Raw genomic sequence first — 22,369 nt, forward strand, 5'->3', positions numbered from 1 at the left:
GTGGGAGAAACAGAAATAATGTGTTAACACAATTAATTCAATTGTGAGTAATGCCACAAAGAAGAAATACAGTTGACCCTTGAACTGCCCAGGCCTAGTTATACTGTTGGACATTTATTTATTTCTCAATAAATACAGTTGGCCCTCCGTATACTCATGTTTCTTATTCGCAATTCAACCAACCATGGATCAAAAACACTATTTTTTACATTCCCAATCCCAGTTCCCCAACAAAGGGTCAAAAAGAACTGTTTTCCATCCACAGTTGGTTGAACTGCAGATGCAAAGGGCTGACTGTAGTTATGTTTTGGGGGAGTCAAAAGTTATTCTTGGGTGTTTGACTGCACAGAGGTCTCAACGCCTCTAAACCCCGGAGTTGTTCAAGGGTCAGCTGTATAGGTGCAGTTGCCATTCACCCTCTCCCCTTGATCCACAGCTCAATTCTCCAGCATTTTTAGTGAGGAAGCGAAACACAACTGCCCCACTATTTTCTCAATGTTCATGCCTCCAGCATTTCCCATCAATAACAGGTAACTTCTTCAGCACCAGGCAGTCCACTTCCTGGGTTCTCAGAGAGGTTTTGAGTCTTAGGGATAAGAACCAACTGGCCTCAGAGCAGTCTCAGCAAAGCCGACTTCCTCCCCCACTTGCACCTGGCCAGGCAGAGCTCCCTGCCACTTTTCTGCTCCCCAGGACATCACTGTTTCCATGGGAACCCACTCACTTCAAAGGGGAAGGAAGGAGACTGGAGGGGAGGAGGGAGAGTGAAAGCTGGATTAACCTCACCCTCTTGGCCGTGATTCTGAGCTGCTGGCAACCTAACCGCCAAGTCCCAGACAGCACCCAACGCTGTCCACCAGCACGGAGAGATGGGGCGCTGTGGTCCAAGCTACATTTTAACTTCTTGGTGGGGAAAACCCTGGGGTTGAGGTGGAAGCTAAGGAAGGAGAGGACTGAGTGGATCCAAGCCTGCGGTCCCCACTGCATGGGGGCCTCCTCCTCAGACCCTCTCTCAGTATTGCTCCTGGGCCACGAACACAATTACCCGCGATGTGCATCCAATCACGGGATCTGCTCAGATTAGACTGCAGTCATTAATCTGAGCGGGACTCCTGGCTGCCTTGCTGATTAGTCCAGATGATGCTCTGGTATGATCCAATTAAAGACAGATTCCGGCCCCCCTCCGCCTCCTCCCCTGCCTCTCCCCTGCCACCACCCCACCTGCTAAATTTCCACACATACACAGTGTCCACATCAGAAGGAACCTGTACATTTCATTAACACATCCTCATACACAAATAAAACCTCAGGGGCACTGGCAGGCTCTCTCACTCACAGGCACCTCTCCCTTTTGTCACACCGCCCCTCTGCCGCCCTGTAGGGGCCTAGGCAGGGAGGGGCTTCCCCCACCCTCCCTTTATCTGTGGGTCTGGGAGGGGCCGTGGTGGGGGCTCCCAAAAGTCAGTGTGGGCACTAGTCTGAATTGAAAGGGTTTTGTTACATTTATTGACATGAAATGCAGACTCCCTGAAGTGCTTTGGAGCAGCCGGGCTGCCCCAGGCAGGCAAATCTAATTAAAATTACCCGACCCTACAGGAGGCTGAGCTCTCTCCCTGTCACCTCACAAGGGCTGTAGAGAGGGCAGCTGGTACTAATGGGAGAGGTGTGGTTAAGGGAGACAACCCTGGGACAGGAGGCAGGCAGGAAGGGCTGCAGAGAAGAGAAGCTGGGCAACGGTGTTGATGTCCTGAGAAGCTGGGCAGCCATGTTTGGCTGGACAGTTGGTGGTGACCCGCAGAGATATCCTGGGCAAACACCAAGGGCTGTAGGGTGGTCAGGCTGCTGGGAGAAGGTAAAGGTCGGGTGTGAAGGCAGACAGGAGTAAGAGAAGTCCTGATAAACAGCGCCCACGTGGGAGATGGCCTGCCTCTCCTGTGTGGCCTGGGTGGGGAAGGAGCCTGGGATCTTGGGAAGGGCTATGGAGCCCGTTGGTAGGAACACGAGGACCCCTCTGCATTGTGCCAGACATAGTGCCAGGGGCTTACATGGGCCGTCTCCAGAATTCTTACCAAACATACCTACGAGGTGCTATCATGATACTAAAGTTCAGAGACTCATATACAGAAGCAGGACTCAAGCCTCAGTTTCTGGAAGCTTTTTGTCACACATTAATCTGGTGGTGGTGGTGGTGGTGGTGGGGTTCTCTAGACTCTGATCTGTGCTCGGCTCCAGTCCCTGAGCCCAGGAATCTCAGAAGGTGCCTGGGATTAGTCTCTAGTGTGCGTATGCATCACCTGGGATCTTGTTAAACTGCAGATCATGAATCCTTAGGTCTGAGTAAGGCCCGAGAGTCTGCATTTCTAATTAGCTCTCAGGTGGCACAATGCTGTTCGCCATGGACTGTGCTTTGAATAGCAGTGATCTAAATGGAGTATAATGGCCGTACCCCCAAGTCATCAGACCATCAGGCAGTTTCCAGAGGCCATGTTATTCTCCTTTCCTTTCTTACACCCACACACAGAAGCACCACAGGTTAATTACAGGTGCTTGCAGCCACATCTCCCCACACCCAGCCGCTCTGGCTCCTGGCCGTTCTTGAAACACCTCAGGTTCTAGTCTGCCTGGAAGGTCCTACTCTACCCATTCTCCTTACTAGCCTTCGAGATCAAACTCGAGTAGTGCCTCTTCTGTAAAGCCTTCTCTGTTAAAACACTGCCCACACTGTGTTGGTTTCTTGTTTGGAGAGACAGGGAAGAGCCCGTGCGCTTTATAGGTTTACTTTCCTTCCCCTGGATTCCAGCCAGTGTCTCCACATACTAATTGTAAGCGTTCGATGAAGGAGTGTGAAGGAAGGAGGGGTGGGAGGGCAGGAGTGCCCAGTCCCATACTGGGCTGGTTTGCCCCTCCCCCACCTTAGAGGCTCTCTGACAAAACTGTGACCAGATCCTGGCATTCTTGGGGGCCCAAGGAAGAGCTCACTGCCTGCAAGCAGCTGGACCAGGCCTGTGCATTGGGCAGGGGGCCAGGCACTGTGATTTATCCTCCCTCCAGATCTGGGAAGCATCCTCATGCCAGGATCTATGGGTCAGAGCCCACTCCTCCGGACTTAACTGTTGGCATTAGAGGCATTCAGCTCATCTGAGTAACTAAAAATAATGCCGTTATGACAATGATAATAACAACAATAATCACCACCATTACCATAAGGCGCTGTCACTGTGGGGGGTGAGGGAGAGGAAGAAATCAATCTTTTCCCTACCTACCCTCGGTGGCCCGTTCCACATGTTACTGCCATGAGTACCTGCTACAGTGTGTGCTCAGCCAGAGGTAAGCTGTGTTCACTGGTACATGTGAACATCTATGCTCGCACAGAGGAGGTGAGCAAGGGTCCAGCCTCCAGCGAGGGTCAGTACTGAGTGTGATTCAGGCACCTCCTCTTAGTGGCTCTGGACAAACGACAGCACAGTCCCTGCTGGAGCCTCATTCAGGCCTGCGCTCAGATGACTCTAGCTTCTTCCCAGCCACATACACACACAGACAGGAATTTCCATGAGCCCCTCCCACCCGATGGACCATTCAGATCCCAGCTCTGGGTGCATGGGCTAGTGCAGAGAAAGATGAGCCAAGTGCCTGCTATCGGCAAACTCCCCATCTGGGGAATGTGCCAGAACCTACACAGCTGCACGCGACACCTGTTGCTAAAACCCAAGACTACCGTGAATCAAAATGTGGTCCAAGGACCAGCTGCATTAGATTAAATAACCTGGAACGTTCTTTAAAGTTTGTATTCCTCTTCCTATAGCTTGACCTACTGATTCAGCATTTCTGAGCATGGACCCTAAAACCATGCATTTTAACAAGCTCTCCTAATGATTTTTAGGCATGCTAAGGTTTGCGTAATACCGAGTCCTAGATGGTGCAATCAGATGTCCAGTGCTCTTGCTGGAGTGAAGGCAACAATGGGACAGGGCAAGGGGAATCCCCGGGTAGCTGCCTGTTTGCTGAGCTGATGGTTTCTGGCTCATTATCTCTCCATCTGGGATGTGGAAGGGCTCCTCCTAAAAGATGCTGCCCAGGCTCTCATATCCCTCACTAGACAATTCCAGGAAGCTAGCATCAATCCATGGTGGCCAGCTGAGGGATCTCTGGATTGATTTGAGAGAGAAGGCTGCGAAGGGAGCAGCTGTTGGCCATTGTCTTTGATGAGCCCACCCACTGGCCTGCAACCTCATCTCTCAGGGCTGAGCCGGGCCTGAGGCTGGCTGGGGGCTTCTCAGCACTGCTGTAGCATCTCCTACCTGTACACAGCTCGCTTGTCAGCCTCCAGCTGGGCCTGGGGGTCAATGGGGGCACTGGGCACGGGAGTGCTGGCAGCAGCTGAGGGTGCGGAGATGTGGACAGCCTGGGCCTTAGAGGGGGCCTGAGCAGTTGCCGTCATCTGTAGAGAGAAGAAAGAAGAGGCGGTGGGTTAGTGTGTCCATGACAGCTGGCTCCTCAGCTGGATTTGTGAGGTCTGCCTTGGCTTATGGTGTGTGGGCGGGTAGGGGAATGTGTGCGAGAGAATCGTGAGTGTATAATGAGCGTCCGTTTGTTTATGCATTACAGTGGAAAGAAAGCAGGACTTTCTTCAAATGAGAACGTTCTAGAGAACAATTTCGGACTATTCGAAGCCAGGTGGTGCACCAACACACTTCCAAAGAGACGATTCTCAGTGCAAACTAAGACAGTGCCCTCTGTCCAGAAACAGAGAAAAACAAAATGGTGAGGCCTTTAAACTGTACTTGTGAATCATCTGGGCTGGACTGGGCAGTGTTCAGTTCGATTCGATGACTAAGGAGGAGGAAAAAAACAGCTGAATCAGTTCTCATTCGGGCAGAGGTTTATTCCATTTAATGCAAGCCAGAGGTGACTGTTTTAATTGTTTTGATTAATAACTGAATGGTTCTCCAAATTTGGTTTACCTGGGTACCTGAAGATAAGCGGATTTTAGTGGACGATGGACAGATTTCCGTTCTTAACCATAACAAATATTTAGAGCAGTAGTTTTCATCCTGTTACAAGTTTCAGAAGGTGTCTCCAGGGCCCGAATTTTGTTATAATCAGAGCAATTCCTTTTAATATTATGTATTGAACTTTCAGTATAAGATTTGATTTAAAGGAATGGTTAAACAGCTTTAAAATTTTTGATAACCATCATTAACCACCATTTAATGCTTCTGTTATATTTCCTTTAGTCAAATGGAACCTGAAAATGTCATGAACCATGCCTCAACCATTCTCTTCTTCCAGCCTGTCCATAGCCCATGACGGCTCTTACCCCTGTGCTGTCGAGCTCCAGACACGTCTGCATCCTGCACTAAAGCTTTGTTCACATCTTCACCCCCAGCACTCAGTTGACACAGAGTAGATGCTTAGTATTTGTTGACAAAATTAATGAGTGGATAAATGAATAAATATACCTTGAAAGAATCAAATATTTCCTAGCATGGAAAGCTCATCAGATGATCTAGGTTCCTGCTTTCCGGAAGAAAAAACATTGTTCTTCCATGAATACACCACAGTATTGCTGGTGCTGATATTCCCAAGACATGTATTCTCTCATTCTCTTCACTTATAGTCTCTGCTCAGATGCCACATCTTCAGAGTAAAATAGAGCCCCTTCGCCCCTTGCGGTCCCCTTGCTCTGCCTTATTTCACAGATCTTGCCATACCATATGTTATATATCTACTTGCTTGGTAATTTTCTCTCCCGCTTCCAGCTAAAATTTAAGCTCAGAGAGGGCTTGATTAACAGTTATTTTCCTAGGGCCCAGAAAACCCTGACACTAGTAGATGCTCAATAAATATCTGTTGCATCTGTGAATTGAATTAACGAATGATGGACAGTGAATGAGATTGAGACTCTAAAAGAAATATACCTGCTTTACTATACCGTTTCCCCATCGTATTTTGTTGGGATGAAATATCTATGCCGCTGAGCTGGGAGAACTTTCCCAAAGTCGGTGCACATACATGATGGTACCTCGAAGCCAGCAGACGATTGCTTGAATCCTACTGTCTCTTGTCATAAGCTTTTGACCTTGGGCCAATCCCTTAACTTTCCCAAGTTCCTATTTTCTCGCCAGTAAGCAAATTAGTGACCTTTTAGGATTCATGAGTATTAAAGAGGTGCTATAAGGAAGAAATTAAAAATGAATGTTCCAATTTTCAAAATACAGGAAGAAGGTGGAATCGAAAACTAAACATCGCTGATGTTCACATTGATCTGGGTCAGTTCCTTTCATTCACAAATGCGACCGATTATGTCTTCAAATGCTTCTCAAGTCCTTGCCATGTGCTGGGCACTGTGCCAGGTGCTGGGGTCACGAGGCCGAGTGCCTTCTGTGATAGAGCTCAATATCTGGATTGAACATGAATACTAAGCTGGCAGATCAGGAGATGTGGCAGGCGTGAGTGGTGTAAGTGACCTCAGCACCGCACCTCCCACGATATTCTTGTGGAAAACACGGGAGAGACGTGGTAGGCCAGTGTGTGGATTAGTCAGCTTCCCCCAGAGGATGACAATCAAAGGGTAGACGTCCGCTTGATGCGGGCTGCTGGGACAGGGCCACGTGCTTTCTCCTCGGCCCTCTTCTTCAATATTTCTATCAGCGATTTAGAGTGCGCCCTAAGTTATGTTCAGCAACTTTGTGGGTGACAGGAAACTAGGATCCAAAAGATCTTTACAGATGTTGGCCACATGCTAAGTCTGATAAGATTCATTTTCATCTAATAAGTCGGAATTTAACACTTCTAACTCTTCGGAAAAAAAAAAAATCAATAAGTGAAGAACAGGGGAGAGACAGAGACACAGTTCACAGTTTAGCAGCAAGATTTTAGTTGACAGCAGGCTCAATACATCCAAAGTGTAATGTGTCTGTCCAAAAAAAAAATGACCTAAACTAAAGCTATCTGAGGATGAAGTAACAGAAGCAAAGCTCACACACAGCTTCTAGTCCCCCTCCCCCAGCACTGTGCTGGGACCTTCAGAGGAGTGCTGACTGGCCCGGCGAAGGGATTCCACTCCACGTCACAGGAGGAATATCCGAAGGAATCTGCAATATGTGAGAAAAAGACTCACAGGAGTGAGGAGATGGAGAGACGTGTGAGCCCCCTTCAAACATTTGAATGAAGATTCGATTCCATCAGTCCTGTTCTGTGTGCCTTGAAGGGTCGAACTACAAACTGCATTAAATCTATGTAACATGGAGACGGATTTGTGCTCCATCCAAATACATGCCCAAGCCTCAGGGCTCTCCGAGGCTGGAATGGGCTGCCTCCAGGAGGTGGTGAGTCTCCACCATCGAAGGGGCCAAGCAGAGACCGATCCACTGGGCCTCTGTGTAGGGGATGGAAGCTCTTTAGTTGGGTAGCTGGGTCAGGTGACATCTGAAGTCCCTTTCATCACCAGCGGGCTCGGACGCCATGAGGGGGCTTTAATAATCACTACCCACCACACAGGGTTGGCGGGAGGCTAGGAGTAGATGATGCACAGTATATAAAAGTATTTTGGAAACTCTGACGTGCTCCCCAGGTGGAGGGGTGGTGGTTGTTATTAAACCCGAGATTTCCAGAATATGCTTCTCTCCTAAAGTAAGGCACATCTACGTCTGCACAGCCCGTTTATGGGTGAAATACGGGGTAGGCTAGTGTGCTCTGGTCTGCCCATGAAGGGCGAATTTCCTCGCTTCTTTGAAGGAATCCACAAGGGGCTCCCACAAAGAGGGACTTCTAGGAGAGAGGACTGAGGGGAGACACTCGGTTTCCCCTCAGTCCCTCTCTAGGCAGGACTTCAGGGCAGGTGGGGGTAGGGAGAGCCCTGCTGAGTAACAGAAGAAAGCTCGGAATAAAAGTGTAAGCAAAGGCCCTCACTTACCAGCATCCCAAGGGGCCCCTGCTGAGAGGCTGTTACTGGGGCTCTGAGTGGGGATGGGGGAGAAGAGAGCAGAGCTGAACTGGTCTGAGCAGAAAGGTGATTTAAATTTATTTAGCTCCTGGGGGCCGATTTGGCAACCTCTGCATTTCCTCCAGGTTTGAAGAACGAGTGTTTATCTCCAAATAGAATTCTTTTTCTAGCCGGAGACACTTGTTTCCCCAAGAGCTGAAGAGCAAAGAGAGAGGCCCGCAGCTGTCCGCAGGGGATGAGGGTGACTTGCAACGAGGCTTTGGGGTGAGGTAACTGGGCAGTATTGTCTGACGATCAGGAGCAGGGGGACAGACCAGATGGACCAGGACAGGGTATGACCCTTAAATGATGGATTGGAGCTCCCTGGTTCTGGCCTGTGGAAGCCAATTTAAATTTTCAGTTATTTTGTAAGCTGAGTGATATCACATATCGAAATTGGCCATGGTGGGAGCATTTACAGCACGGAAATTAGCCAATGCTGCACATCAGGGCCTCTCCTCAATCTCCGCCCAGAGATCTGCTTGTTAAATATTTACTAGTACACCACTGAGGTCAGGCTTTTTCTCCAATTCTCCTCGATCTGGCACACAAAGAAACTAAACATTAGCCGTACATGCCATAAGGCCATCTGGTGTGTTCGCAACTAATCCCAGAACTGGCGGATCCAGACTCCGAGCCTTCCTCTAAGGAGACCTCAGTGCTCTCTGGAAACCCTGCAAAGGCAGTAGACTGGGGACAGGGTACGGTACGGATCACGGAGAGGGGAGGACCTTTTTCAAGTAGGGGAATGAGGCACAGAGGAGAGGCAAACTTAAATGGAGTCTGGAGAGCTTTCTGGAAGATCAGAGAAGCCTTGGAGAGTGGAAGGAGCAAGGGACCCAGGCCCTAGGTTTGATGCTCCTCTGATAATTATTAGCTGTATGGTTTGGGGTAACTTCCCTGAGCTTTTGGACGCTTGGTTTCTTTATCTGTAAAATGCGGGTCTAACACCAGCTCCCTGTGAGGCTGTGAGGATTAATCAAGAGAACAGGATGATGACGAGTGGAAGGGGAGGGTGGCAGCATTCACTAGAAGGCCACTGCTGTGAGCTGTGGGGCTGGGTCCAGAACCTGCACAGGGTCCTTTCTTCAGGCAAAGACCCTGGGTCACCACTCCACACTCTTGCCTCCACAGGTGATACAACCTCTGGACTTCTCTTTCATCTGGCTGGAACTAGCCCTGCCTTAAGCTGGGAGCTACAGGGTCCTGCCCGATCTTGGTTTGTGACACCTTGACATGAAAGCTCTCGACCATCCCCGTCCTAAAATTAAGTGGGAAGAGTTTGGGGTTGTAAGCTGTGTGTGTAGGAATACAAAATCTGGACGGGCTGAGAAATCCAGCCACTCTGACAGTTTAGTCTGACCACGGAAATGAACAGGAGAAGCTCAAAGTGTGATTCAGGAGACCCTGGGGAGCACACTTACCTGCCTGCCTCATTTGCCCTTGCTGACACCGGCATGTCCCACAGATGCTTTCGTTTCTGTTAAGCATCACTTTTTCCCAATCATAAGGGGAGAGGGAGCACATTCTGTTCTAACGAGTTAATAAAATATCTCTGTAGGCTTTCATGCTCCACAATAATCCTATGCAATAGGTTTGTATGATCCCCATTCTACACGTGAGAAAACAGAAGCCCACCGAGGTGAAGAAACTGCTAGAGATCACAGACAGTTTGTGCAAAGGTTGGGGCGAGAACCAAGGGCTTTCTGACTAAATCACAGTGTGAATCATTGTATGTAATTATTTTCCTTTGAAAGGAAGAATGGGAAGATTTTTTTTTCCCCCTGAGTGAAAAAGAGGGCAGAGAGGAATTGATTCTCTAGAATCAAAATGAAGCTTTGTTTCCCAGCACACACTCTGAGGTCTCCGTCTAGTTCACCCTATCCTCACTGTGGGCCCAGCTTCTCCTCACCCCTCAAAATACCGCTCCAATATGAGTTCAAGTCAATTCCTCCAAACACTGGTCATGCCAGCAATAGTCCTGGCATGAACCCAAGTAGGAAGTCATGGGTGGTTTATTAATTGAAGATGGTTCACTTCCCTTGGAGGCTGCGGAGGAGCCAGAGACCTAAGGCTTGAGAAACCCAACCCTTCGGTGTGCCCAGCACTGATCATGGTTGGCCACCGCCATGCTGCCATTCAGAGTACCTCTTTTTTGCTCATGGGAGGTAGGAACAGGTGGCTCAGAATGGGGATGACACCAGGGTCTTTCTAGCATCCCACTGGGTAGTTTGCAGGAGACACTGGCATCAGATAGAACTGAGTCCTGCATTTGCCACTCACTGTTAGGTAACCTTGGATGTGTAACTTGACCTGTTAGGGCTCAGTCTGCTCAGCTGTGAAATGGCCATGGTGCTTCCTAACTCCCACCACTATCTCCTTCGGTGGCCGTTAGCTGAGCATCAGGGACAAGTCAGGCCCCCTGCTCTGGGTTTCCATGGCTCCAAGCACACTGTTTAGCCATGTCTGCTTTCTTGCCTCTCTCAACTACTAGACTGTGGACCCTGGAGGGCAGGGACCTGTCTTTCCTGTTTTCTGCTGCAGCCCCAGTGTGTGATACAGAGAATGTTCGAATATTTGTTGAGTGCAAGGATGACCGGTGGGAGTAGGCAGGCCTTCCTATCAATGATACCTTTTTAGCTGCAGATTTACCTTCTTGACCCCAAATGCCTTGGGCCACAAGAGAAATCACAGTCCCTGACTTATGCGGAGTGGTGGCATCCAGCCCAGAGCTGGAGACAATCGGACACAGCATGAAACACTGGCAGGAGCATCTAATGGACTGGACTCTCCACCTGTGTGACTTGGGCAAGTTATTCAACTTTTCTGATCTGAGGTCCTCAACTATTCAATGGCTGTAATAATACCTAAGGTACAGGGTTGTTAGAAGTAAATGAGATAATCTATGCAAAGCAGCTGGCACTTAGAAGCTACTCGGCATATGGTGGGTACATTAGCATAACCCATACAACCTGCAGCCCACGTTCGCGGCTGCCACTTTTGCTTCTGTTACGTGGGCTGCCCTGGGAATCCTGCCCCTGCCAAAGGAAACTACTTGCCTGTAAGCACCCAGGAGAGGGGACTGAGGTATCGCAGAAGGTGATGTTACTCATCACCAGCTAAGTCACCTTGGGCAAGAGACTCAGCTCCTCTGAGCCTCAGTTTCTCTATCGGGTAAAAACGGAGCTGCTAATAAATCTTCCCAGGGCTACATGAGAGCATATGTGAGGGTACATTGCACGCAGTGGGTGCTTCCTTTCTGAATCCAACCCCACGCCCTGCCTAAGACACGCTAGCATCCATGCTCCTATGTTCCCCTACATACACTCTTCCCCCACAGATGGTCTTGCTCTGTGTGACTTGATGCCCACCAACCTCTCACGGGGTCCTTTCTGCAAGCCCTGGACAACCTAGGCCTGCACCATCTCAGTATGTCCTCCTAAGCAGACACCCCTCTCCTGAGCCCTCCACCTGACCTGGGCAGGAAGAGAGCTGTCCATCCTCAGTGCCTACCCTGCCAGGCCACGGAACATGGGAGCTGCCCGGGCCTGGCCCACTAGGGGCCGCGCTGGGCTTGACCAGGAGCTGGCACTCCCTGAAGTGCCAGGACAAGCTGGCAGGGCGAGATCTGGTTTCCCCTCAACTAGGAGAGAGTCCAAGGACTTGGGAGGAGGTCAGGACTTGAAGTCATTTGGTAAATATGAGGTTTAGCCTGAACAGGTGGGAGGCAGCAGGAGGCACGGCCAGTGTTCGTTCGGGGGCAAAGACACAGCCCGCGAGCACCCCAGGCTCGGGCCTGCTCACTGACCCTGGCCTTGTCTCCGGTACAGCACCCCTCCCCTCTGTTGCACCCCATCAGACCCCACTGTATAGGGTTGCCTGAACATGCTTGATGATTTACATCTTTGTGCCTCTGCTCCGACAGCTGTCTCTGCAGGAAATGTCCACGTTCCAGCCCTGCCTCCCTCCTGGCCATGTGTAAGCCTGTTCCTCTCTCAACTAACCCTAACCCAGGAAGCCTTCCCAATTCTGCACACCCCACAGACCCAGGTAGCCATGATCCCTGTCTCATCGTGTATGCATTAACCTTAACGCCTATAACGCTGCCAGCCCTTATCTGTCTGTCTCCCTGGTGGACAGGTTTTCTAGCTCCCATTACCATGTCTGCTCATGGTGGGCTCCCAGTATGTTGGTTAAATGACTGAATGACTGACCCGTATGAGGAGTGGCCTGAGCGCTGTGTCAAAAGGCTCAGAGATCCAAAAAGGGGAGGGGTCAGGGAGGGCTCCTCCAAATATTCCCTATTCAGTCAGCACAGGAAGAGGGAGGGCTGGCAACAGGGCCAGGGCAGCCCAATTTAGCACTAAGAGCCTCCTGGAAGAGCGGGCCTGGGTCACCTACATTCTGATTCCAGAGCCGACTGGATAGAACAGACTACAGAAGATTTGTTTAGTGGTGTAACATGAGGGTCTTAACTAATTAATTAATTTTAAAAGGATTTGTAGGCAGTGGTTTACGAACGAGGCTTGTAAAATGTTCACTGGCCCTGCCTGCACTTCTGGGGTGTTACTGACATGTGGCTAATTGGAGGAAGGCTGTGAACTTGGATCTGAGTCTTTCATGTCCCAGATTTGTGCACTTTCCTGGGAACTGTCTGCTCCCCGTCCTTCCATCCATTTCTAGGAGACCCCTCACTTGTATGATAGTCCTAAACCAGTGATTTCCAGGAGGCCCTTTAGGGGGCACATCAGAATCACAGTGTCTGAGTATGTGTGAGTGCGTGTGTAAGCGTGTGTGCGTGTAAGGGGGTGTGCACAGCTAGGAACACATATTTGATATGCCTATTGTGTTCCTAATGAAAAGTAGAGTAAATAAAGTTTAACCCAATTTTGGCTGCTGGATAAAGATGGGTGAAAGGAGGCCAGAAACACACTCTACTTTTCACACCCACACTCTCAACAATCCTGTGAGGCAGGGAGGACAGAAGTGATTCCCATTACCCTGATGCAGAAACTAAGGCCCCAAATGGACTATAAGCTCCGTTAGGGCAGGAACCATTAATTTTGTACCCCCCAGGACACAGCGCAAGGTCTTCAAGGCCACAGAAAGCACTCGATATTTATCGAATAGATGAGTGAATGAAAGAAAGAGTACTGAAATTACTCGCCTAAGTTTATATAATTCATCAGCAGCGTGGCTTGGACAAGGCCTAGGATTCTTGGATTTCTGCTATGTCGAGTCATCCTACTCTTCCTCCTGCAGATCACAAACTCCAAGAACGAGCACCCTTGGGCCCCTACTCACCCACTCCCCTCCCCCTGGGCCATGCAGACACCAAAGCTCCTAGAAGATCTCCCGGGGAAGGGAGGCAGAGCAAGTCCCAGTGCTCCTCAGCCCCAGCTACTTGATCACCTGTTCCCTGATTTATTTTAAGCTTTGTATACTTGGGCCATTAACTATTTTTGTAGCTGCTCAGGGCACTCATCCTGCTTGGAGGCATGAGGATAGGCGATAAAATCTCTGTTATTTGGGTAAATATCAGAATTCAGGTAGCAAGTTCATCAAATAAAAAACCTGGACAAGGCCATTAGAGTGAGTGTTTGTTCACAAGCCTTGTTGCTGGCCCGCTGTCTCCTAAGTGTAGACATAAAGGCCCCGCGGTGGGACCTGAGGCTGCTCTGCCTTTTATACATGAGGACTCCGGGTCTTGAGTGAGTTGGAGTTCAGGGATGTGTCCAGTTTATAGACATGGGTGGCCCAAGTGGCCAGGGAGAAAGGTCACTGTGCACAGAGAAGAAAGACCCAGCAGAAAATAAAAGGGAAAGAGAAGAGTCGTTTGGATGTGTCAAAGCAAGGGCAGACAGGTCGCCCATATGGTTCCTGGGGTGCTGCCCCCAGGGGCACGGGGAGCCGTCAATCACAGCCACAGAAAAGGCTTAGGAGGACTTTCAAAGCTGCTGAATTAACTCCATTGCTGCAAAGCGAATGAGTTTCACAGGCAGCTGAGCAGAAGGTCCTGCAAGGCAGGGGGCTCCAGCCCTTAAAGAGATGAGAGGAATGTAAAGTGTGAAAACATCTGAACCCGCTTCTCTTCTACCCGTCACAGCTGCATGGCCTGGACAGGGACATTCACAGCCAGGAGCCCCAGCCACCCCCTCTGCCTCCAGTTAATGAAACCAGATGGGGACCCCGATGACTGATCAAAGGTCCAACTTCCCTGGGATGACTGCTCCCCTGGCCCCACCCAAGTGGGAATGGTGCTGGAACAGAGAGGGAAAGAAGGTACTCGGAGGGACAGAGAGCCAGGTCTGGCGTCCCTGACATGGCTGGCCTGGCTTAGCCTTCCGCTGGCAGGAGAGGTTAGATAGCATCACCTCGACCTCAGATCTCCAAGCAGAGTTTCCTGGGGTCCTGAACACCATTCTCCTCACTCCAAGGGTTGCGGGTGGATGGTGGGGGTGGAGGAACACAGCTTTGGCCAAAAGGTCCTAAGGAAGTACATGGCTTCCTTCGTGAGCTTTCCACACTGTTCCTGGACTGAGAGTTCTGACTGCCTGTCCTGCCTCCCTCTGGTCAATAATGAGGCTGCACCCTTGGTGAATTGCCAAACCCTTTTAACAGCGCCCATCATCAATTCAGACTACATAAGCACCTAGATACCTACATATCAACTGGTTCCTAAACTGTTCATTGAGTGCCCTCATTCATAGGGGCTGTGCCTCGTGGGTCAGACCAGGACCCGCCAGCATTTCTGTTTTCACGCAGCCTGGCGTGCTGGGGACAAGCAGACAGAGGCAGGCAGAACTCTGAATATGTACACGACTAGACCAGATACAATATTTGTTTTCCTATAAGCCAAGGGCAAGGATATTTGTGGAATGCTATATATGTGTCTGTATTTGAGAAAGAGTGGGGGGTGCTGATTGCAAGAGTTTTCAGTGTGTGGATAAGGTGAGGGTAGAGAAACTAGTAAATTCAGAGGGTTTTCTGAAATTGCTGGTGGAGGTACCGAAGAAAGAACTTTACTTGGTGGGTGATATGGCATGTGGACTGTTACAGGAAATGGGAGAAGGTGAAGGACACTTCAGAGGTGGAGAGAGAGTACGTGAGTGAAGGGTGTATGCCTAGAAGAAGTGAGAGGGCTGCTGTGTAACCACGAAGATTCTGGGAGGGGACTGGAGTGACACTTGCTGGGAGGGGGAGCAACTTCAGAGAACATAGTAACTTCGAGAGTCCTGTAGGATCAGTGGGGCGCTGGGCAGTGGGAGGAGGGGGTTGTGAGAGTCCAGGTGGCAGGTGGCCAGGCTGTGGCAGAGATGGAGAAGAACGGAAGCAGCGTGAGAAGGAATTCACACAACCTAGTGAATAGAGGGACCACACACCTAGTTCATATGCAGGTCTCCCTGGAGACAATGTTTTCATTAAACAATCATTGTAGAACTCCAGGATCCCAAGTCACTCGCCCCTGCCTCTCAGGGCATAAGTGGGGGTCTGGATCAAGGGCCCAGCCACAGCACGCTGGACTTGAGGTGCTGTAGTTAGACAGTAGGGGGTGCTGTGACCCTGGCAGAACTTAACAGGAAGCCACCAGAAAGAGAAAGCAGGCCACAGGAAGGGTTTCAGTGGTCCCCGCTTCTGCACTTTCAAAGCTTACGGTCTGGTCCGTCTTTTGTACACACTAAGCATAGGGTGACGTCCTTACGAGTCATCACGGAGTTTCCCCACGATGGACTGAAACAGACTGAGGGGCCGGCAGCTGCTCGGCCATCACACCACTTGGTGTGACCAAATATAGTGTGGGGCAGGAACATTAATGCTTCTCTACTGAAATGGAAAAAAAAAAAAAAGCCTCCCTCATTTTTAATAACTTTATTCCCCAAACTTCAAAAATGAAATTGCCAAGTTAAGAACTTGCCTAGAAAAAAAAAATTCTAATTTATTATAAAGAAGGTCCGGGGCTTGGGAATTTTTTAATGCAGATTCCTAATTTTCCAAAGTGAGGTTCTCCTGTGCATTTGAATAGATTATGCTCGGTACTGCTAGCCATTAGCACAACGGGAACATTATTAAAACGATTGCATGGGTCTCAGAGGAAAGGCTCCGCTTCTCGCTTCCTTTTTCATTTTGGGGACTTCATATCAGAGACTGGCCATTTTTGCCCGTGGAAAAAACTGGGTTCCTAAAGACGTGATCTAGAGATGTGCTCAGCTGTGCAGGCCTTGAGGAAACAAGTCATAGCGGGTCCAAAAGTAATGAGATTAGACCTTCAGGAATGACGAGGGGGTGGGAATCCTTTCCAGAGGGCCCCCGTGTGCCCGACCCATGTTTCCATTAGGCCTGGCTTTCCTGAGGACACGGAGTGTCAGAGGGCAGCTGGTTCTCTGGAATAACGAGCATTACGAGGGCAGTGAGCAGGGCTTCCCCTGAGAAGCCGGGCCCAGTCTCTCGAAAGGATAAAGGCAAGAAGGCAAGAGGACTCAAGCAAGTTCCCCAGCAACAATCTCATGCAGATGACATTCCTTACGCACAACCCACTCCCGGCAGCCCCCAAGAGTGGAGAGAAGGGCCCCCCAAAAGCCAATTGGCCTCAAAGTCTAGCACTTTCTGAAGACAGCCTATCTCATGAGTCTATGTTCTGGGGACCTCACCTACCCATTCTGTCCCTGCCCTAACTCCTCCCATGATTCCCTGCCCTGTTGAGTTTTCTTGGGAACCAGCTGAGGGATGGAAACCAGGAACAAGAGAAGCCCCATGACAATCTGCCATAGCCTAGTGGCCTAGCCGAGGCCATAAAGACCCCAGACCTCGATCTGGTCGCTTTACCATGAACACGGAGACTTCTGGTCAGACATTCCTAGACCTCAGGTCACAAATAGGTGCATGGCTTCCACAGGGCAAATTATTATATTCTCTTGCTATAAATGTATTTTCAATGGCGAAGCACTAGTGGCTCTTCAGAGAGGAGAGTCTTGACACAGCCCTTGCCTTGGGCTTTTGCTCTGAGGTCCTAGGTGGGGAACTGGAGCCTCCCTTCCTTCCCCAAAAGGCTAGAGCAGATCAATGGTGGCTTCTGGGAGCCCAGTGCTTTGGAGTTGCAGCCCCACGTCCACTCCCTCCCTCGGCAGCTGGGCTGTATTAATGCTCAGCTGTATGCTGAGAATTAAATTAGGCTCCTCTACTTAACTACACCCGGATCAGCATTCTTGGACAACACAGGCCCTTCCTGCAGCTCTCCTGCTAATCTCCATCAAACCCAAACTTTTCCCAGCTGCCCAGGCAGCAGAATGAAGTGGGGTAGGGGGCAGCAGCTGCCAGCTGTGCCAATCCAGTACTCTCTGGCCTCTTGGCCCCATCCCAGTCTGTCCCTTTGTGCCCGCAGCCTGCTAAATGTAGGAAGTATCCCATTGCCGCTCCCAGTCCTCCTGGGGAGCGTGGAGGGCAGCATTAAGCTACAAGAGAAACAGAACAAAAGTTCCTGCCTTTTCGTCAACACTTCAGGTATCCACCACTGCCTGAGCAGATAAAGGCATGGGTCTGTGTCTACTGAGAAGAATAATGGTTGTTCCCACTGTGGCCTCCGGGTTCCCAGGCCTCCTGTTCTTCATTTTGACTGTAGAAGGAAAGGGCCCGTCATTCCTATCGCTCATGTGGAAGTTTTCAAATAGCAGAACCATGTCAGTGCCAAGTCCAACCTGTGGTCATTGGAGGAAAGTTACTGACATGGGCAGACGGTTTGCTGGGTATGAGCGTAGCCTGGGGAGAGCCTAGGAAGGAACATGGAGTTGATATGCAGGAGTAGGGGTAGGGACCAAAGGACTTGTGTTTGAAGGTTGGTGAATGACAAGTGCTTTTGGACTTTCACAGGCTGAGGAGTCAGTGGTGGTCTGTGTGCTGGACACTCTGTAAAGTGTAATTTCATGGGGGATGGATAGAGCAGTCACTATATGCTCACACTAGGCTGATGGTCAGGGCCAGAGGACCTAATGTGAGCAAACATCTGCCCATCCCGTGTCTGCAACTTAATATCCTTCTCATCACGCACAGGTCTTTCACGTTGTCCATGAGAACAGCTGTATTTGAAATGCCTAATGAGGAGGGATCTGAGGGCAGGGCAAAGACGCCGCTGGAAGGAGTGAGAAAGACTGCCTGGCACATAGGAGGCACTCGCTGCACATTCGTTAAATGAATGAATGAATATTCTAGCTGGCTGCATCTCATATTACACATACTCGATAAAAATTATTGAATTATTATTAACTTGTGAGACTAGGGTAGAGAAAATGAGAGCGTGAAGGTCAAGGCCAGAGAATGGAGGCTTCTGTGAAAGCACAGCCTCATAACTAACTCAGAGTTTCAGAAAAACGAAGTGCGGGGGGAGGTGCACACGGGGGAGCAAAGGTTAGAAGTGATCGGCTCAAGAAGTGCAGGAGCCCAACCCGCAAAAGCTGGGCCAGGCTTCCAGAAGGAGGAAAAGAGACAACCGGAAGATGGCACAAAGGCGCTGCCTTCCACAGGAGCCGCAACCAGGGAGAGTCTCAGAAGAACTTGGGGGGTGAAGTGGGCAGCTGTGTCTGAGCTGAGGGGTGGAAACCAGGAACAAGAGAGAAGGGTTGGAGGACGTACAGAAACAGGCCTGGCCTTTTCCCGGATAGAAGCCGAGCGGGTCCTGAGGAGAAGGGAGATTTCTCCAGTAGGCAGGCAGAGAAGGATGGACACGGGCTCCAGTGCCCATGAACAGGCGGAGTGGGTATGAAGGAGCCTCTAATTAAGAAGTTTCCTCAAACACTCAAAGGCAGACGCGATTGACCTGTATCTCCCCAAGTGAGGGGTTTGGAACACTTGTCTGATGTCTGCTTCGAGTGGGAAGTTGGGTTAGGTGGTGACAGGACTGTGACTCAGTGCTCTAGGCAACAGTCCTAGATGCTGGTGACAGTTAGTTACCCAGATAGGATCTGAATCTTGTGTTTGTCAAATGCGACGACTCCCTTCCAGGGTCTGTTTGCTGGGCTCTCCCCAGAAAGGCCTCCCCAGGTCTGACAGGAAGAGCCCAGAGAGCACCAGGCCCTGCCCTCTGTCCCCGGAAGGCCACACACCGCCCCTGTCAGTTGGTGGACACTCACCTGTGGACTGTCCTGGTAGGGTGGGGGAGGGACATTCTGCGTGGCCATCATCGTCAGAGCTGGGGCTGGGGAGGCATGTTGCATCATGGGATTGATTCACATCGAGGATCTGTGGCAGGAGAAAGGGGCCGCAGGTTAATACTGAGCACAGGGAGCCCGGCGACCAGCCAGTCGACATCTTCTCAGGCTGGGCCACCTGAACTGACCAGACACAGCAAGGACTGAAAGCCCTTTAGGGGAACAGATGGGAGCTGCTGGGAGGGGCCTAGGTGGGGAGGGGCTTGCTGTGAGATTTGCCTTGAAAGAAATGATATTCAAATCAGATGTAAAACAACCTATAGGAAGCCACGCTTCATTCGGCATCAGTTGGGGGTGAAGGGTTAGGGAGGAAAGGGAGTCGGAGCTTGGCTGGTGGCAGCACAGCGGGGTTGGAGGCCATTCGAGTACCCACAAGGCAACGGTGCGTTCCCTGTTCCGGGTCTTCAGAGCAACCACCTGCACCCTCAGGGCAAGGAGGCCTCAGCCAGCGCCTTCCAGCTCCAGTTCCCACCTTTCTGCCCCATCCTGAGTGTGCTCACTACACCCCCTAGTGGAGGGAAGGCACGTGGCTCGCTGGTCCCTTCCTCAGACTGGAGGAAGCAGCAGCCCGGGTGACCCGGAGGTCTTCTAGCAACATCGGAAGCCTGGGTGAGCACCCATCACCTGCGGGGTTTTCTGGGTGTTTGTTTGTGACCGTGGGCTTATGAACGTGCCTGCTCATTCTACTAAGGAAGGCTTTCCTTAGCCTTCATTCAGTGTAGAATCACAGGCATATGGGGCCAGTGGAGCTGTCAGAGCCCATGGTTGTCCCCCTTCTTACAGAGAAAAAGATGGAGGCCAAGAGAAGTGGTGCATGTATATTTGAGGGCAGGGTGTTAGTGAAGCAGGAATGGAACCCAAGTCTCCAGGTTCCCAGTCCCCACCACACCCCAGTCTGCTCTACTAGGCTCCCAACCCCCACCCAATACCAGGAAGCGAGCTGTGCCCACTGGTCCTCGGTGTTTCTTCTTGAACCAGAACACACTGCTGTAAGTGGAGACAGCCTGGCAGTGCCACCCAAGGAAACAGGATGCCCAGAGAGCCGTTTAGCTCAGGAGATGCCCTGAAATATTCAGAGCTAGAAACCGCGGGCAAGCTGCCTGATAGAGGACTATTCATCGTGGGGCATGGAGACCCTAAGAACCTCTGTGGGGTGCAGGACCTGTCCTGCCAGGTGGAGGGTGCTGATGAGACAAAGACCTTTGTGAGCATGACACACAGACCTCTTTCTTCATCCTCTTCTCTCCTCAGGGCAGGGACCAGGGTGCTGATGCCCTCTCACCACACCCTCGCCAGGGTCTTCCAAAATGTTTACATGGCTGAATTCAGTGGGAATTTGAGGGTGTTCTGGAACTGCCTAAATAAAGGGTAGGGTCTCCAGGTCCATGTGGTGTGTGTGTGTGTGTGCGTGCGTGTGTTGGTTCTTTTTCAGGAAGAGGAGGAAAGATCAGCTCTGGTTGACCTCGGCCTCCCAAGTACCAGGGATGCTTTGACGTTAAGTGCACGTTCGAAAGCACTAGAAAGCTAGGTTTTCATTCAAGTAATACCCGATAAATATCAACTACATGCAAAGAACTGTGCTGGGGGGCACAGACAGATGGAAGGAGGCAAGGTCTTCTCTACAAGAAGTGCTGTTACTGGAGAGAGGTGATAGTCTGTCCAGTGGGAAAGCAGAAAGGGAAATGGAGGTTCTGGTGCCAAGATGTCTTTTCCTATGCTGAAGATGTTGTGACTGCAGGCAATTCCTCTCAGCCTCTGCTGCCTATACCTCACCCCCTGGCCTTAGTTCAGAAGATGGGCCACCAGGATGTCTACACGACAGAAGCTCTCAGGGTCGCCCCATCTCACAGACCCAGATTCACAAAGAGGCTCAGAAGGGCCCTGGAGGGAGCCTGTCCCTTCAGGCAGGGAACCAGTGCCTGCTCGCATGGCTGGGTCTTTGTCTGCAGATGGTAAACATCCAAGGAAAGCAAGAGCAGAGTGACAGGGTTCCTTCCAGAGCAGGGTGGGGAAAAAGAAAAGAAAGACTTCTTGAAACAGCAGAAAGAACTTCCAGAATCAAAGCTTTTGAGAGATTCGAATGGGTGTGGCCCCTGAGGGAAGAAAGGAAATAGGAATAATTCTGGGATGTGTTAGGCTCAGCTTTTCCTGAACTCTGGCCTTTGGGTCCTGAAGGCAGATCCCTTCCCGGGACCATTCTCAGATGCTCCTTTGCTGAAAAAAGTGAACCTCCGTGGGTTGTAGTGCCAGAAGTCTCCAGTATATTTGCAGTGACACGAGGGCGGCCCTGCCTGGCAGCAAGGAGGGGTAGTTAAGAGCGGTCTGCACCCAGAAACAATCACCAGGAGGCTGAGAGATTTCCCAGTCTGGAGCCTGTGGGGCTGCAGAGGTAGGGCCAGACCAGCCTCAGAGGACTCAGGAAATTTTTTCTGAGGACCCAGATGGCCTTTGCCCCTCCTCCTCCCCCGACTCTCTGGGGTCACCACAGGCCACTAGTCCACTGCCCCATTGCCCCCTGGGGCTTCTCCTGCAAGAGAACTGAAGGCCTTTTCATCAGGGGCTTAAGTTTCCTTCTCTGCTCACTCAGGCAGAGAAACCTCTGGTAACTGGATGCTGGGGAGACCCAGGGCCCACGTTCTTTTCTTCACTTCCTGCACCCACACACATAATGCTCCATCCTTGGGAAACCCCACCAGCTAGGCTTGGGGGCTGAGGGGCTATGGAACCATCCGGAGAGGAATGTGGGGATCTGACTTCTCTTGTCTGAGACCCTGCAGCTGGGGTACAGGGAGCTCCTCAAGTGATCTCTGGGTGCCCAGTCCTTTGGGGAAACGCACCCTTCCTGCACTTTCTTTGGGAGTGCAGAGGGGAACAGCAAGCCTGAGCTGCAGACACCCAGCCCAGGGATTTTGAGCATTTGTCTGGGAGAGGCTGCCCCGCCCTGTCCAGAGGCCCCAGCGCTCCGTTACCAGACACCAGGGCACTCAAGGGAGCACAGCCAAGACTGCAAATGGAGGACACACCAGAACAATTTATCACAGGGAAATTTCCCATGGAGGAGAGGCTCACGTCGAAAGATTGCTTTTAATGTTGAAAACCTTTATTTTATGACAGCTAGGAGGGGAGGGAAAAAAACCCTAATGCAACTCTCAACCCCACAATGACATCCAAGAAGAAATAATTTGTG

General features: G+C 50.7%; 1 protein-coding gene across 4 annotated transcripts in view; it reads right to left on the reverse strand.

Moving 5' to 3' along the window:
* The window catches only part of PKNOX2 (PBX/knotted 1 homeobox 2), a 243,932-nt gene that overhangs the window by 56,011 nt on the left and 165,552 nt on the right, over positions 1–22,369 (reverse strand). For all 4 annotated transcript variants that reach the window (XR_005654942.1, XM_039872788.1, XM_039872786.1 and 1 more), the window contains 2 exons: positions 19,105–19,213; positions 4,299–4,438 (listed from right to left, as the gene is read on the reverse strand). Coding sequence is in view for 3 of the 4 variants with exons in the window: in XM_039872788.1 (XP_039728722.1) it covers positions 4,299–4,438; positions 19,105–19,191 (227 nt within the window). In the remaining variant the exon portion in view is untranslated. The remainder of the gene's footprint in view (positions 1–4,298; positions 4,439–19,104; positions 19,214–22,369) is intronic.

The sequence above is a fragment of the Pteropus medius genome, unplaced genomic scaffold (genome assembly GCF_902729225.1).
Source record: "Pteropus medius unplaced genomic scaffold, Ma_sr-lr_union100, whole genome shotgun sequence".
In the NCBI taxonomy this organism is placed as follows: Eukaryota; Metazoa; Chordata; class Mammalia; order Chiroptera; family Pteropodidae; genus Pteropus; species Pteropus medius.